A 16,374-nucleotide genomic window follows, 5' to 3' on the forward strand; every position below is an offset into this window, starting at 1 on the left:
TGGTACGCCCCTCCCCCCCCCTCTTCCCACTTTCGTGCGCCAAACTACGAGTAGGACAATGCACTGGTAGGACACGGGGAGCCACTTTGCTTTTTGCTTTTTTTTTTGCTTTTTATCCCTCTCAAAATTCTCAAAATCTCTTTACGGTCAATGTGTAAGGCGCAAAATGTGACACAGTGGGTGCCGTCTAGTAGCGCGCCGCACCAACTTGCGATGCTCTCCTTGGGTACACTGCAGGTGCTGCGCTGCAATGGCAGTGAATACGAACTCGCCTACGCTAGCTTTTCGTCTCGTGTCGCCATAGTTTCATTGTGGTACTTTGCGCGAAAACAAACGGGGACGAAGAAAGGAGACACACGGACAAGCGCAATCTAACAACTGATTTATTTTTCAAAAAAACGTTTGCTTAAAAGCCCAACGTGATCTGCGCGCTTCCGCCAGAGAGCACACACCATCCGCGCATATAACAATCACTAGACCACAATTCCCGAGATCATTGCGTCCACGCGCACCCCTGACACAAAAGGTCAGTTTTTGCAAAAAAGATCTAGTGAAAACTGGTTATTTGCTTGCCAAAAAGAACACATTTTTTTCTGGAGTCCATTCATTTTTAAGGTTTTGTTATTCAGATATGTATTTTCATGCGAAATTTCAAGTTCTACTTTTTAATGTAACTCCGCTTATAACGTATGCTAATTACTAATGGTAACACATGCTCATAAGTAATCCTAAAATACTCACGTACATATGTTTACTTGCACACATGGTCAAAAATGAACCAGCAGTGCCATGCTTCATGAGCATATTGTGGTCTTGGTGCGTAAAATGCTCCAGTTGAAAGACAAATGAGGGACGAACACGGAAGAGACCCATGCTGCACTCTGTATGTCTCCTCCGTGTTTATGCCTGCTTTGACACTTGCCAGTGTCTACATTGGGGTTTGCTCTATGCTACTAGGTATTAAAGTGTCGGAACGTGCCTTTTCCTCAGGTACGTGTCATGCGTGGTGGGCTGTCCCTACGAGGGTGCTGTGTCTCCTGAAGTGGTGGCCAAGGTGGCTGGCATGCTGTACAGGGCAGGCTGCTACGAAATCTCTCTTGGGGACACCATTGGTGTTGGCACGCCAGGAACCATGCGACCCATGTTGCAGGCTGTGCTCAAGGAGGTACCTTTTTTTTCTAGTTACTAAGAGTGTGGTTTTGGTAGGCTTGTGCAAATATCAGTTTGTGGTTCTAAGCTTAGTCTAAGCACATAGAAATTAGTATAAAATAACTTCTATGCAAATCCGTTTCCTTGAGAAGCTTGATCTATGTGGCATTGCTTAAAGATGTGTGCCAGCTTGTCTGCAATATTCAAATATTTTCCCGTTTTTGGCCTGTGGAAACATCTCGTGGTGGGCGTGCAGCTGAATGTGCCTTCCCTTTGTTTACGAACCTTTGGAAAGCTACGGAGAAGTGACAGGTTTATCTCCAGCAGGCAGAAGACTTTCATTTGACATGAACTTCCATAATGGCAGCAGTTATTATTTGCACTCCATTGGGAACAGATACACAGGTCGCATTTGAGCAGGAAATGAACCTACACGAATTCGCAACCAATTTTGATAGTGATGCTGCTGCATCTGCCCCTCTCACAGTAGGCTGTTGCCAATGCCATCAATTTGTTTTTGGCTTTGTATCCAATTGTAAGGGTCTGACAATTTTCACAGCTGTATTATGGAAGAGTAGTATGTGTCAGGTGAGAATGAACAGCACTGGCCTGATGCGCTCTGTGTGCAGGTGCCTGCAACTGCTCTGGCTGTCCACTGCCACGACACTTACGGTCAGGCACTGGCCAACATCTTGACTGCCCTGGCCATGGGTGTGGCCGTGGTCGACAGCTCGGTGGCTGGCCTCGGCGGTTGCCCATACGCGCGTGGTGCAACGGGAAATGTTGCGACCGAGGATGTGCTCTACATGTTGCACGGCATGGGCATACCAACGGTGAGTGAACCCACAACTTCAGTGGAAGACGTACGATTACAATACCAGACTTGGATGTTATGTGGCACCACGCTATTCCACTCCCTGATAATGTGAAGAAGTTCCATATACAGTCACTGCTGCCCACAATGAAGCTTAAGCGCTTCACACATTACTTCGACTCTGAAACACCTGCCTTTTCTGTCTCAATTGCAACGGACTGCCAAGATTCCAGAGTTTATCAAGTGGCAGTTCTTTGATTGCAATTTTCTCTGCAGCGCTGTCTAATGTTTGCAAATGCTGTGCACACTCAAGCCACACTTTGTTTCAAGATGCTTTGCATGAACAGGCTACTTGCTTGGTGATCACAAAACTGAATGTGAGAAAAGCAGAATAGGTGACGCAGTACAGTCAACTGCCGATTTTTCGGACGCCCGATTTTCCGAACATGCTCGAAAATTCGGACATTTTTGCGGCACCGTCACCAGCCCCATAGACGTCAATGTATTAGAACGTCCGAAGTTTCGGACGCTGATTGTCTTCCGCGTCAGATTTTTCTGACTTTCTGCCCAAATTGCAGGTCCGAAAGGCATTATTTGAAGCCCCCACCTCTGCCGCATCTATCATCTCGTAGGTTCGAACCAGCGCTTTCGCGAGTCGATCTGTTTGCGACAGTAGCAGAGTCCTAAAGTCAGCTTTGCCACAATGACAAAGCGTTATGGAATGAAGCAGACCAGAAATTCAAAGGGGCCGCTATCACGGCGCCTGCGGCGTATTTACGGATAAGCAGCGGAAATGCACGGAGGTGTGATGGCAGCAGCTAGCAAACACGCCAGTACGGCTTATCGCTGACAACCCTTACGATAAGCATCTTCAGTTAACTGCTCGGTAGTGCATGTGGCCTGCGTAGTTGCGTGCATACTGCACGTATTTAATAGGCAAGAACCCAAACGTCCCGCGCCACCATTCATACTGCCTCTTTGTGCGAGACCGCTAAGTGTGCCGCACAGACGCGTTGCCTTCACGGACGAAACCAGCTCGCCATTGCTGCGCTCGTGTGCAGTCAGGAACAAAGTGCGCATCACGAACTCTTTCAGGGTAAATGCGTGCGTACGATAGAGAAACAGTACAGTGACTGCGTCAGCTTAGTTGGCGATGTGCTGCACACAACTAGAAACGATCGGTTTCACACGGCAGCAAATGCTGCGTATCGGCGGAGATTCGGCGATGTGTGTACGCATCATTAACATGCGGCGCACACGCATCAGGGAAAGCCGGACGAGTCGTCCACTCTTCCGCCACAGTCTTTGTGTTCTGCGTCAACATTTCCAAACGCTCCATGCGAGAGAGCCGTAATCTATACCGCGCTTTGCTGGTATCAGCGGCGCTCATCACGAGATGCAACCTTGTAAGTGGCGGATGGCACATAGTCAAGCGGGGTTCACAGCAGGTACCGAATGTATTTGCGAGAGTCTGGGCGCGCACCAAAATGCATGATAATTGTACTGGGAGGCATTAAAGCTATTTCGGACGTGGCTGTGGCGACTTGACCGCTTGAGCGGAATAAGAAAAGCATGAATTCGTTTTTTTGGACGATTTTGCGGTCCCTAGGAAGTCTGAAAAATCAGACGTTGACTGTATTTCTACAGGTCTTCATTTTCTGTCATGGTTTCATGCACTAAATTTTACGTAGCTCGGCTAAGTTGTTTCCTGGTAAGCCGCTTCTTCTTCGGGCCTTTCGTCAGTCTTCCATGGCGTCCTCACGAAGTCAAAAAAACACAGGCCCCTCTCATAAAAAGGAGAGGGGCCTGTCGCCGTGCCAGCTGTTCCGAGCTTTTGACTCTCCTCTGACGTCACGACCAAGCTCCACCTTCACACTTCACGTGTGGTGCGAGGAAGTTGCGTGGCTAAATTGCTGTTGCTAGACCAAGGTAGCTGCTGTAGCAGGTGGTTGCTAGGCAACACGAGGCGGTGCACAGCTGGGCTGAGTTTTTGCGAACGCTATGCGGCCTAACCAACAGCTCAAATAGCTTCACTGCTAAAAAGAAAGATGTAAAGAAAGGAAAGGAATCCATGCAGAATCTCCTTTGGAGTTGCCTAAGTGACGCGTAAATGTAGAGTTTTACTGCAGGAACGTCTGTAGTTGCAGCCTCGCCTGGACCGTTGCTTTTGGGTAGGATTGGCACAGCGTTTTTTTGTTTCTTCAGGATGTGGAAGTAGTCCAACAGAAGGCCCACACTGAAGCACTGTGATGAAACGGGCACCATGGAAAAGAAAAGCACAGGGATGTGTGCACAGACGTGTGAGCGTACTTAAATGATGAAGCCCTTTCCAGTTTTCTTTTAACAGGGTGATAGTACACGATAGTTCATTTAGCCACCACATACGGTGCGATTTACGCTATCTCAGCGGTATGAGCTCACATTATTTGCCTGCCAGAGTCTGCCATTCTGTGTGTGTGCATATGTCATCATGGTAGACGAGTTACAGTGGCAGCTGCATTCGGCTGCCAGTTTTGCCAACTACCGTATTTACACGATTGTATGTCGACCAATTTTATCAAAATTTGAAGTCCGAAGTTGGGGGGTCGACTTACAATCGAAATTGAGACTAGTTTAGAAAATTTTCTAAAAATCCCCGCGTATTGCCGCGAAGCTAGCTTTTCTGCATAGCTTTGAAGCACTGCGGTGAAGCCAGCTTTGCACACCAAAATTTGAGATTGTTTTTTTCAGCGACATCGTAAATAAATTTCCTTTATGAAATGCTCTCGCACTTTTATTTTTTCTCTTGATGTGCGATTTTAGGGGGGTCGACCTACATTCGAGTCGACTTACAATCGTGTACATACGGTAGTCCTGCTTTACAGTGCCTACTTTAAGCCTGTGCTCTCCCTCACGTACAGAGCATTTGCCAGCCTGTTGAACACCAAGTATTGCTCCCTCCCTGTTCCCTTCTGTGTGTTTGCAGGGCGTTGACCTCCAGAAGGTGATTGGTGTGGGTGACTTCATCTGCAAGGCACTCAACAGGCCAAACAACTCCAAGGTGTCACGAGCCATCAGCAGGCTCTGAGTCGCACACGCAGCCAATCTTCACTGCTTCATCCCAGAAGCCAAAGCCCCATCACTCCCATCGTCATTGCCATCATCACCCAATGTTGGTCACGTTGTCTCCTCCCTGGCTTCTGTCGGCACACTGCCGGCTTGGCTTGGGAGGTGGCTAACTATAGTCATTTATTTCGTAATGACCTCAGCGATATTTTCTTTTTGGCAGCCTCATATATTTAAGAACCTCGTTATTGATCAGTTCTCGAAACCTCTGCGGAGGCCTATTATTGTATTTATTTTCGTGCATTTAGTTTATTTGTATGTACAATTTCATCATATATACTTGACTCGTGCCATTTTTGTTTTACACGTCTGTATCAATGGGCTGCTTTGCGTATTCAAAGCGGTTTTTGTAGTCTTGGTAAAGACAAGAGTCGCCATTATAGCTGAAGGCCTTTCAACTATTACTGCTTTATTGTAGTTTTGGAAATAATTTAATTCGTGTTCATTGCTAGTGAAGATTTTACTTTCATACATAGCAAGAATGATAAATGTCATGTGCTGAAATCACTCTGGAAGTAATTAATTAAAATTTATTTGACGTTACTGGCTTAGATACTGTACAACCTGGCAGTTTCTTTCTTTTGTATGTTTGTGCTGGTAAATCACTGCCTTTGTTTGTCAGGATTTCCTGCATTGAGCCTGGTGTTTTGAAAATTCGCTGTTGTTCAGTTGGAGGCCAGAAGTTTGTCATATTGTACACTGTGATAGTGGTGCAAGTTAACAAACATTGCCAGAAGGGATAATAATATTTTCTTTTTTCATTTATGAAGTTCTTTCATGACCTTTTGTTGTGAACATACACATTCAAGGACAGCATCCATGCTTCGACAATCAAGCTGCCTGTACCTTCTGTATAGATAGCTTTATGTACAAAAGCTTCAATGTGCAGTTGTTGACAAATAAAATTTGTTACTGCAAATTTTGTTGTTCTGGCCTAGTTTTTCTCAAGCAGTCCACTGTAGGCAACAAATAACAGGCAGGTTTTTCATCAGTGTCCGCACTTCATACCTTGACAGAATGGTATACAGAATGGTCTAGCTGTGTGATCAGGTATTCAGGTAATACGTAATACCATTTCGCCCATGTAAGAAAAATTGCATAAAAGAGCCTAACATTTATTGTTTTCTGCATACAAGCAGCTGTCAATTACGTATGAATAAACTGAAGAGCTTGTGTCAAAAAGATGTCAATTGGAAAAAAGATTGGGCAGATGTGTTCTGCGGAATTTTGCATGAAGGTGTACTAAAGTGTACTGTCAGCCGCAAAAGTTTGCGGGATGTGCAGCGCGTGGCGGAGCGACGGAAGACTGCATTGCTGCGTCACCTACCGTGATGCGGCGGGTGTTGAGGCTATCGGCCGCAGCCTTCGCGATTAGATCCGGCAACGGCACGCTGTCTAAACGCGCCGTCGCTAATCGCCGAGGCCGATAGCCCCAACACCCGCCGCATCACGGTAGGTGACGCAGCAATGCAGTCTTCCGTCGCTCCGCCACGCACTGCACATCCCGCAAACTTTTGCGGCTGACAGTACTTTGCTGTGCACCTGACTGCGGCACAAATTGTTAAGAAAAGGCATGTGAATTTCTTGGAAGGGAAGCTTCTTGGTTTACAACATTATCGTCCTTGTCAAGGGCTTGAGCCCAGGACCAGTGGTTTTCCGGGGCATTTCGTACTTTCCTCCACCTTGTAGGACTCTGCAGAACTGATATGCTATTCAGTGTCCACGATCTTCGAGTTGTTCGTTAACTCACCCTCGCGTCGCCGTTTGCTGTTCTCCTGGCCAGTTCATTTGGTAGCGTGACCACACCGGGAAAGCACTGGTCCAAGGTGGGTCCCAGCGCACGCGGAGAGGCGTCGCACTTCTAAGTGCTCTAATATAGGCGCCGCATATCTACAGCAAAAAAGCGCATTTGAGAAAAAATAGACCCCCAGCATGCACTTTGCCTCTCGTACACATTGACCTGACGTTTCCAAATCAGTGGGAGGTTATATAAAAGCGCAAAACCATTTTGCCTCGCCTCACGCAAGCCGCGCCAACAGGGTGGCAGCCTTTCCGGATGGATGGATGGATGCTATGAGCGTCCCCTTTATAACGGGGCGGTGACATGTCTCGAAGAAAAAAGAAAAGAAAAAAAAAAAGTTCCTTGTTTCATGTTGGCATAATACCTTATCTACATTGATTAAATCTATGTTATTATACCAAAAAAAAAAAATAAATTTACCCCCATTATTTATTTTTGTACTTTATCTCTACTTTTCTGCCACCAATACTCTAACCGTCTCTTACTTATTTCTATCGCGGACGTGTTCAGCTTTCCATTGTTGTCCCTAAAACCCAAGGCTTCATGTAGACTCGTGCCCAGGCGTATACCTGGGTGAATATCGCCACATTCAATCAGTACATGTTCCATCGTTTCCTTAGTTCCCCCGCAGCATGTACATTGTTCTTCTTCGTTACTGAATCTCGCTTTATAACTACTCGTTCTAAGGCAGCCCCACCTTGCTTCAAACAGTAAAGCGCTTCCCCTTGAATTATCATAAAACCTTTCCCTCCTTATTTCGTTTTTTCCTTTTCGGTAGTTACTCAGAACCGGCTTCTTTTCCATCGCTGTCATACAATAAGTCCTCTCCGCCTCTCTGACCTTCCGCTTAATGCTCCTTGTTGCCATATCGCCCGCACTGCCAGCCGTATATTTACTGGTGAGCCTCCTAGTTCTTTTTCTCCACTGCGTGTCAACGCTTTTTCTATACAAATACCTGAAAACCTTCTCTGCCCATCTACTCTTCTTCATTTTCCTCAGCCTCTCTTCGAATCTCATTTTGCCCTGAGCTTCCCTCACTTCAAAGCCTGCCCATCCCATATCTCCCTTTACAGCCTCATTTGTCGTCTTCCCGTGAGCGCCCAACGCGAGGCGGCCCACCGTCCTTTGATTTACATCCATTCCTGATTGTACCTCTGTCTTCATGCACACCACTGAGTTCCCAAATGTAAGCGGCCGGGACCATCACACCCTTCCACAGCCCTCGACGCACCTCGTACCTACATAGGCGTATCTACCGGGGGGGAGGGGGGGCAAGGGGGGCTCTAGCCCCCCCACTGAGAAATGTTAGGGGGGCGGAGCCCCCCCACTTTCGACAGCGGTTATTGTCGGCTGCAGACTGGGAAACAAACAAGTCAGGCAATGTTTTACTTGAACGCAGCAATAATGTAATTATGTAACCAAATTTGTCCTACGATTCTGCTATGACGATTGTCCTCCGTGTGTCATGACCACGCTCTGTAGGCTACCTGCGCTGCGACCTGCCTATTTCACGCTTGCGCGCCTTGCGCTCGAGCACTGCAGAGCCGGCTGTCGCTCAGCAGCAGCATTACGTCAGCAATCTGTTATGATTTTATTTTGTTCTGCCAGGCCTGAAATCTAGGTAATCGGCGACGCAAATATGGGCGGGAACCAGTAAACGTATTATAGTCCGATCAAACGCTCTCCTTTTTCAGGAAATTCAGTTTCTTTCTTTGAAAACGAATAGCATCGCTACTGCTCCATATCGAAGCTGCTGTGAGTTAATTGAGTGTGCAGAAGTGTCCAGTATTTTAGTTGTGCCTGCAGCTAAAATAGATTCTCACTTTAGTCACCGATTAGCCTGCTTAACTTCGCCACAGCCGCTCGATGAAAAACACACGGTGTGTTTTTCATCGAGCGCCCGTGACTTTGCTTATCATATATGGTTGCCTGCAGCGATCGTGGCGGCTTGTAACAAGGCTTTGGACTCGGGCACATTGAGAAGCCCCGCTTTCAAGTTTGCCCCGTTACTTGATCTACCTCACCAGGGAGATGATCAGCGTCCACGGTTTTCTGGACATAGAAGGCTGCCCACCTGCAAAGGATTGTGTCTGTTCCAAATAATGTTTATTTCTCTCTCTACCTCTTTGTCAGCAAAGATGAGTTCACAAAGAGTTGTACACGCGCTAAAACAGCTCAACATCGTTATAGGGCTGACGCGCTGGAGTTTTGAGTACTGTGGCGGAGCCTGGTGGCGTGCGCCGAAGTTGCTTGGGTAGTCAAAAATGGACGCCGACCGGCGAGTTACGCAGTTCTCAGTTGCTTTAAGCGTTTTACTTAATTTTGCGCCTAGTTTTCAGGCTCAAAAAGTGCTTAAAACGTACGCAGGAACTTGTCCGCTATGCCTGCAGAGTCTGACATGTTTGACGAGCGATCCCTGCTTCAGCAAACCGTGCTGAAAGCAGGTGGTCTGGGCGACGGCTCTGAGCAGCGCGCGGTCCCGAAGCGCGGTCGCCGCCGTTATTGTTGCGTGGTTAATTGCCTCGAACATGGGGGTAAGGATCCTAATGTGCGGTTTTACTGGTTCCCCTGAAAGCCGTACGAAGTGGAGCGACGGAGCCGCTGGATACGTGCCGTCCGACGCGTGAAGTGAGTACGCGAGCAAAACGTGGTTTGCAACGTAACGTGCTGATTACTTTTCGTACGCGCGTGCACGCGTTTATATATGTATATATTCCCTGTGTGCAGTCCAGACGGCACGCCGTGGCTGCCGACGGCGATCACGAGGATATGCAGCCGGCATTTCGTGCGAAACGAGAAAAACGATGCCATGAGTCACCCTGCGTATGTGCCTACGATTTTTCCGGCAGCTTACAGCCGGCTGCTTCCAGCGTCCGGCTGTAAACATTGCGCGCCGTCGCTTCTCGACCGCCACCGCACGCTGACAGAATTTGACGAATTCCCTAGAAGCAAATGTTGAAAATTACGACCGTGCATGGGCAAAAAGTGTGTTTGCGACTGAATGCGGCAGAAAACGGCACACGACGCGAATGCGCTCATTCGGGCCGCCGACGGCTAGCCTTCGTCACTGGACCTTTCTTGATTCCGTTTCGTCGTGTAATGCAAATAATTTCGGCTTTCTTAACAGCAATCTTTTCGTTTATGCACTGTCGTTAATCGCGCGAGCATGCCTCGTAAAACTTAACTCGAGTTCAACGTCGTATGAGATTCGCTGCACTTGCGAGTTGCAGCGCGCCGAAATGGTTCCTTCAATCTCCTGCACGTCGTAAACATACTTGACGTTGACGAGCGTCTTGCGTTTACGCAGATTGCTTGGCCTGAAAAACTCAGCCACGCTAGAAACTGGCCGAGATCCAAAGCGCAGCACAACCGACAGCGGCGGCTCCATTGCGCATCTGAGCTTAGTGCTGCATGCGGCCGCCAGTCTGACTACTCGAAACCAAAGAACTTGTCGTAGGGGGCGCTTTTTAGCACCGTTTTCGCAGCGCCGCCTGGGCAGCCAGTCAGGCCTATACATAACTGAAAGTACCTATATATACACGTATGAATCCATCTCGTCCGCTGCTATAAGAAACCGCTGCCAATGTAATTGGCGACCAGCCTTCTTAAAATTACGTTCAGAAAGAGACACTGTCTGGCTATTCCGAAAAAAAAATGAGTTATTGTTTGCACAGTAATGTGCTGCTTATTGTGCATACTTCATTTTAACGCCGCGAGTTTTCGCAGACTTGTGACGTCGCGTAACAAGGAGGCGATTTTATGGCACATTGAAAATTTTTGACGAATAGCGAAGAACCAATGACAAACAATACGCCGTATTGAAAATAGTCCATCATTATTTATTTTTACGTAGTCATGCGTATGTGGTAATTACGCTGTGGATCACTTACGCGTCATGTTGTTGCGTCGTTTTAAGAGCAGGTGCTCTGAGCATAGGCCCGGAAATTTCGACCGATCATTAACAGCTAACGACCTATACGGAAGGAGGCAATGCGGGGTAGTTTAACGTTAAAATTACCCACATTTTTTCAATGAAAATTTCAGCTTACACAGTTTGCGGAGGCTGTTTACTTGGAGGAACCGGAGAGGAAGAGTAAAGGGCCAGTTCACCGCTTTTCCGCCCCCCCCCCCCCCCCCACCCAAGCTGGGAAAAGTAGGAGGGCAAGGAACGACATCTAGTATATAAATTCGTAGTCATTTATAATCTTATAACTATACACAACCAGCTCAATGTGGTTTCAACAAAAATTAATTGACTGAACTTGAGCTTCTTCTTTAGAAAGACTTTATATTAGAGCGCTCTAACAGTAAAGAAATTGGCACTCGGCTTATCCTGAAGACTTCTGCGAAGTACTTTGCTTTGTCAGGCACATGTTTTGTTTAATAAGTGAGAATTTAAGGTACTATAGTCCGGTACAACTTTAGAAGACAGGAGCGGCCTCGCCCAGATGACCGAAGCGCAGCAGCCAATTGCGTCCGCGACTAAAGAACTCCGTCGGCGGCGTCACCGGCCGTCCGGCTCATGACGTCACCTGAAGTGCGCGCCTATTGTTGGAGGCTCGTATGCATCCACCTTTGAGGGGAAAATGCGGCTGCCTTCTAAAGTTGTGCCCGACTATAGAGTCATAGCAAGTGCTTCATACTCATCGTATTTACAACGCCAAAGTGAGACTGTGAAGTTTGCAAATGTAATGCTCAGATGAACAGGTTGAATGTGGCTGCATTTCTTAAACTTCATGGTAATATTTCCAAAATGTTCTTAACCTGCTGTGTTTTCGCGTTATAGGGCCGCCCAGCCTGCACAATTTGTTTGTGCAGATCCTTCCTTGATTTAAAGCAAACAGCTTTGAAAAGCAAGTCATCTGATCTGCTCTATGAATATGTGGGATGCGGGTTGGTGAAGGACGGATCCCAACATAAAACAAAATGATGTTTATTAACGTAGTAGCAGCAGCAGGGCAAGCATGCCGATGCTGCGCTTCGAAAGGTTAGAGAAACAAACATATGAAACCAAGCTTGGTAGCTTGGGTTATATAGCCAGCGGTGGTGACGTAAGCCTCCGACGAAACTGCGTGGCGCTGTCTTTTATCGGAAGCGTGTGGCAGCAAGTAGCTGTGTCACGCCGGGCTAATCAGTGACGAGACGGAGGCTGCGTAGGTCTGTGCGCAGTGGTCGCCACATCACCCCCCCGCGGAGTGCAGAGCCCTCAGGGTCTGTAGAAATCCGGGAGGCGTACCAAACGTCCAGAGCGTGTCGTGAAAGGAGCGGGCTGCGACGTCGGTGGCTGTGGAAGGACGCCAGTTGAAAGAGTGGCGCTGCCAGGGTCGTTCGCCGCGATGTACGCGGGCTTGAGTCGGTCCTGTCCTGGTCGGTAACACGGAGTAGCGAACGGGTGCTCAATTTTTTCCTGGGGGTCGGGGCTGAGAGTGGCGTAGAGGACGGGTGTAGAAACCTAGTGGCTTTTGCGAGCTGTTCCGCTGACGGGCGGCGCTGCGGAGAGACGCTTCAGGAGGGCCGAGTGGATACGCGAAAGAGAGGTCGCACCGGGCGCGCTCGTCGACGAAGGCGGGACCGTCGTGGCCACCAGTACCGGGGAGGGTGCCGGCGCAGTCATGGATGACAGGGTGCTGCCGTGAGGGTGCAGTACGACGCTGCCATCGTGCGCTAGAAAAACCTGTATGCGCTGCTGGGGAGTCACTGCCGGAGTCTGTGGAACCTTGCTCACCACAATCTGCACGCTCTCTGTGACTGGTGCGGGCGCGACGGGCACAGAGGACACCATACTGCCGCTCGTCGAGATGAGGGGCGCCGACAGGGTGCCATGATGGTGGTGGTCCTGCGCCAGTATCTGCGCCTGGGTGAACGTCGGTATCTACAACAGGGACTGGTGCTGGTCTGTCTGGAACGCACCCAGCGTGGGCTGGGCCAGCATGGTCTGCACGTGCAGCATGGCCTGTAGCTGTTGTAGTGTCAGGGGCTGTCCTGGGACTATGGCAAACGAGGGGGGGCGGCATCATGCGCGGCGGCGCCAGAATGATGTTGGGCCTTGGCCCCAGATTCTGCGGATGACCAGGGTTGGGGTGCCAGGTGTGGCCTTGTGCTGGTCCGCCCAGGGAGACTGGGACCGGGTGGTCGCGGTCGGTGCGGGCGTCGTCATGTTTGCACTGCCGCTCGACAGCTTGGGCAGGATCGGCGGTCGGGACAGTATGATGTTCGAAGCCAACCAGCGTGGTCAGGACAGTCTGAGGTGGCTCGGTTAGGGTGACACCCGTGGTGTCAGCGAACACCTGACAAGCAGCGCTGGTTCGGGTGTCGCACACAGGATCAGTAGGTGCTGATGCCGTCACGGGTGCCGGGGGCTCGTCTGCCGTCGCGGGCGGTGCCGGGGGCTCGTCTGCCGTCGCGGGCGGTGCCGGGGGCTCGTCTGCCGTCGCGGGCGGTGCCGGGGGCTCGTCTGCCGTCGCGGGCGGTGCCGGGGGCTCGTCTGCCGTCGCGGGCGGTGCCGGGGGCTCGTCTGCCGTCGCGGGCGGTGCCGGGGCTCGTCTGCCGTCGCGGGCGGTGCCGAGGGCACGGCTGCTGCGGCGGGTGCCGAGGGCACGGCTGCTGCGGCGGGTGCCGAGGGCACGGCTGCTGCGGCGGGTGCCGAGGGCACGGTTGCTGCGGCGGGTGCGGGCACGGCTGCTGCGGCGGGTGCGGGCACGGCTGCTGCGGCGGGGAGTATGTGACGTGGCGCTGCCGGTTGCGGTGGGGCTAGCACGAACCCTCGAAGTTGGTCGTATGCCTGCGGCCCAGGAGGAGGCACAACGCGTCGCAGAGCAGGAGGGAGCATAGCTACCGTGATGGCGTACTTGTCCTGCTGTGAGACGATGTTACGCAGGGAGAAGCCAGCCTCCATCTTGATAAGCCAGATGGCTGGACATTGCGGCCAGAATTCGGGAAAGTCCGGCGGCAGCAAGATGCAGTGCGCCGTGGTTCCATCCGGTCGCAGCGCCATCGTGATAGGCGTGTCAGTGGTCGGTTGACTCGGCGTGAAGGTTCCGTGGAATCTTCTGGAAGGTCATTCCAAGGTCCGGGTCATGGCGGTGCGGTTTGTTCGTTTTCCGGGTCACCAGATGTGGGATGCGGGTTGGTGAAGGACGGATCCCAACATAAAACAAAATGATGTTTATTAACGTAGTAGCAGCAGCAGGGCAAGCATGCCGATGCTGCGCTTCGAAAGGTTAGAGAAACAAACATATGAAACCAAGCTTGGTAGCTTGGGTTATATAGCCAGCGGTGGTGACGTAAGCCTCCGACGAAACTGCGTGGCGCTGTCTTTTATCGGAAGCGTGTGGCAGCAAGTAGCTGTGTCACGCCGGGCTAATCAGTGACGAGACGGAGGCTGCGTAGGTCTGTGCGCAGTGGTCGCCACAAATATAAAAAATGAGCTCAAATAAAATCTCTCTCTCTCTCTCTCTCTCTCTCTCTCTCTCTCTATATATATATATATATATATATATATATATATATATATATATATATATATATATATATATATATATATATATGTATATGACAGAGTGAGAGACGCCAGCCCCCGCACTCGCGAACGAGTTGGTACGCCGCTGCGTACCTATTGTATCCCCATAAAGCTCTGAGCTTCATAATTGCAGCATTCCTCTTTCCCTTTGCTACCCATGCTTTCTCTTGTACCTCCATATATCTATCCCCCTCATTTACCCATACTCCGAGGTACTTGTACTCGCTTACCCTCGGTATTTTTTGGCCCTGTATTAAGACCGCATGGTCTTCGTGATCATTGAATACCATCAATCCACATTTTGTTGCACTAAATCCTAGTCCTAGAGCCTCACATTCCCTTCCGGATATATCTACCAGTCGCTGTATATCATCTTGACTGTCCGCAAATAAGACAATATGATCCGCATAAAATAGACCTGGAAGCTTCTGCTCAACCATCGTGCCGACCTGTTTGTGTGACAAATTAAATCCAATATTGCTGCCTTCTAGCGCTTTTTCCATCCTCACCATGTACAGAATGAATAACAGCGGGGACAAAGGACATCCCTGTCTCAGCCCCTTGCTAATTTCAACGCTGTCCTTGCTACTTATTCTTTCCCATTCTATACAAACTATTTTCTCGGTATATTTCCCTCAAAAGCTGTATACAGTCGTCCCCTATGCCCACATTCTTTCAATATATCCCACAAAATTTCCTGATTAACGTTGTCATACTCCCCGGTGATATCTAGGTAAGCTACGTATAAGGGCCGGTTTTCTATTTTCGATATTTCTATACACTGGGTAAGAACAAACATATTATTGTCTAACCGCCTGTCGATTCGAAATCCATTCTGAAGTTCTCCCAAAATATCATTTTGTTCTACCCACGCTTCTATTTTTAATTTTACTGCCTGCATCGCCAACCTGTATAGCACTGTAATGGTTAGCGGTCTATACGAGCGAATGTTATCCTTTTCTCCCCTGCCTTTATAGATTTAGTTCATTCTACTTTTTCGCCAACTGTCTGGTATTTCCCTCTCCTGTAAGCACTTTTCTACGGCTTTCAGCAGTGCTTCTTTAGTGTTATGCCCGAGTTCGTTAATGAGGCTGACGGGAACCCCATCTAAGCCCGGAGTAGTGCGCTTAGAAATTTTTCGTTCGGCCTTCTTCCAGTTGAAATTCTCTAGTACTACATCTTCGTCGGTTGCACTCCTTTGCGTACTTTTACTCACAGGGGAAATCCCCTGAGCGACCTTTTTAAACGAATCGGCTGTTATCTTTCGGATATCCGACCCTCAGTAGCAACGCCGCGGTGTGGAGGAGGAGCGGGACACGCCCACCTCTGAGAGAACTGAGCTTCTTCGATTTACACGTCCGGGACGGCCCCGGACGCCAGCGCTGCATTCGTTTTTCTCGGGGACCAACCGGAAGCTCCGCCCACTGGTCCGGGACTCTCTCCGTGCGATTGGGACGGCCAGAGAGAAACCCGCCGGTGAGCAATCTCGGAGGCCATGGCCTATGCATCGAGACTCATCAGACGGCCGACAGCCGCCGTTGCAATCTTCGCTTCGTGGAATACCAGCCTGACCGCCGTGTCTGGCGGTGTCTGGGTCTGGACGCCAATACGCCGACGTGGGATGAGCGATAAACTTCTTCGAAGCATACAAACGCACGCACGAAGACATACAGTTGAACCCTTCCCCCACCCCCTCCCCCCCTCGCCGAAAAAATGTCTGGCTGTTCGACGTCTCGGCGCACTTGGCTACGAGACTGTCCCCGACGCCATCACGAATTCTGAGCGTTTCGAGGCAGCGCCTCTATGCCTGGGCGAAGGAGAGGAGCGCATTGGCATTGGGGGAACCGGCCGCCGGCGTTAGTGCGGCTTTGAGCCGCCAGTCGCCACCACCGGAGTAGACCCGCCGTCCCGTCGTCGCTCGCGGAAACGAATGCCGTGGCTGCATCCGAACCGGCTATATGGTTCAGTTTTTGACTGTATTCGCGC

At 49.9% G+C, this 16,374-nt stretch overlaps 1 protein-coding gene across 2 annotated transcripts in view; it reads left to right on the top strand.

Annotated features, from left to right (window-relative positions):
* The window catches only part of LOC119384090 (hydroxymethylglutaryl-CoA lyase, mitochondrial), a 39,799-nt gene extending 33,812 nt beyond the window's left edge, over positions 1 to 5,987 (top strand). For both annotated transcript variants that reach the window (XM_037652383.1, XM_037652382.2), the window contains exons 7-9: positions 991 to 1,165; positions 1,779 to 1,982; positions 4,929 to 5,987. In XM_037652383.1, the coding sequence (XP_037508311.1) occupies positions 991 to 1,165; positions 1,779 to 1,982; positions 4,929 to 5,030 (481 nt within the window). In that variant the 3' untranslated portion in view covers positions 5,031 to 5,987. The remainder of the gene's footprint in view (positions 1 to 990; positions 1,166 to 1,778; positions 1,983 to 4,928) is intronic.
* Positions 5,988 to 16,374: the final 10,387 nt, after the last annotated feature.

The sequence above is a fragment of the Rhipicephalus sanguineus genome, chromosome 2 (genome assembly GCF_013339695.2).
Source record: "Rhipicephalus sanguineus isolate Rsan-2018 chromosome 2, BIME_Rsan_1.4, whole genome shotgun sequence".
Taxonomy (NCBI): Eukaryota; Metazoa; Arthropoda; class Arachnida; order Ixodida; family Ixodidae; genus Rhipicephalus; species Rhipicephalus sanguineus.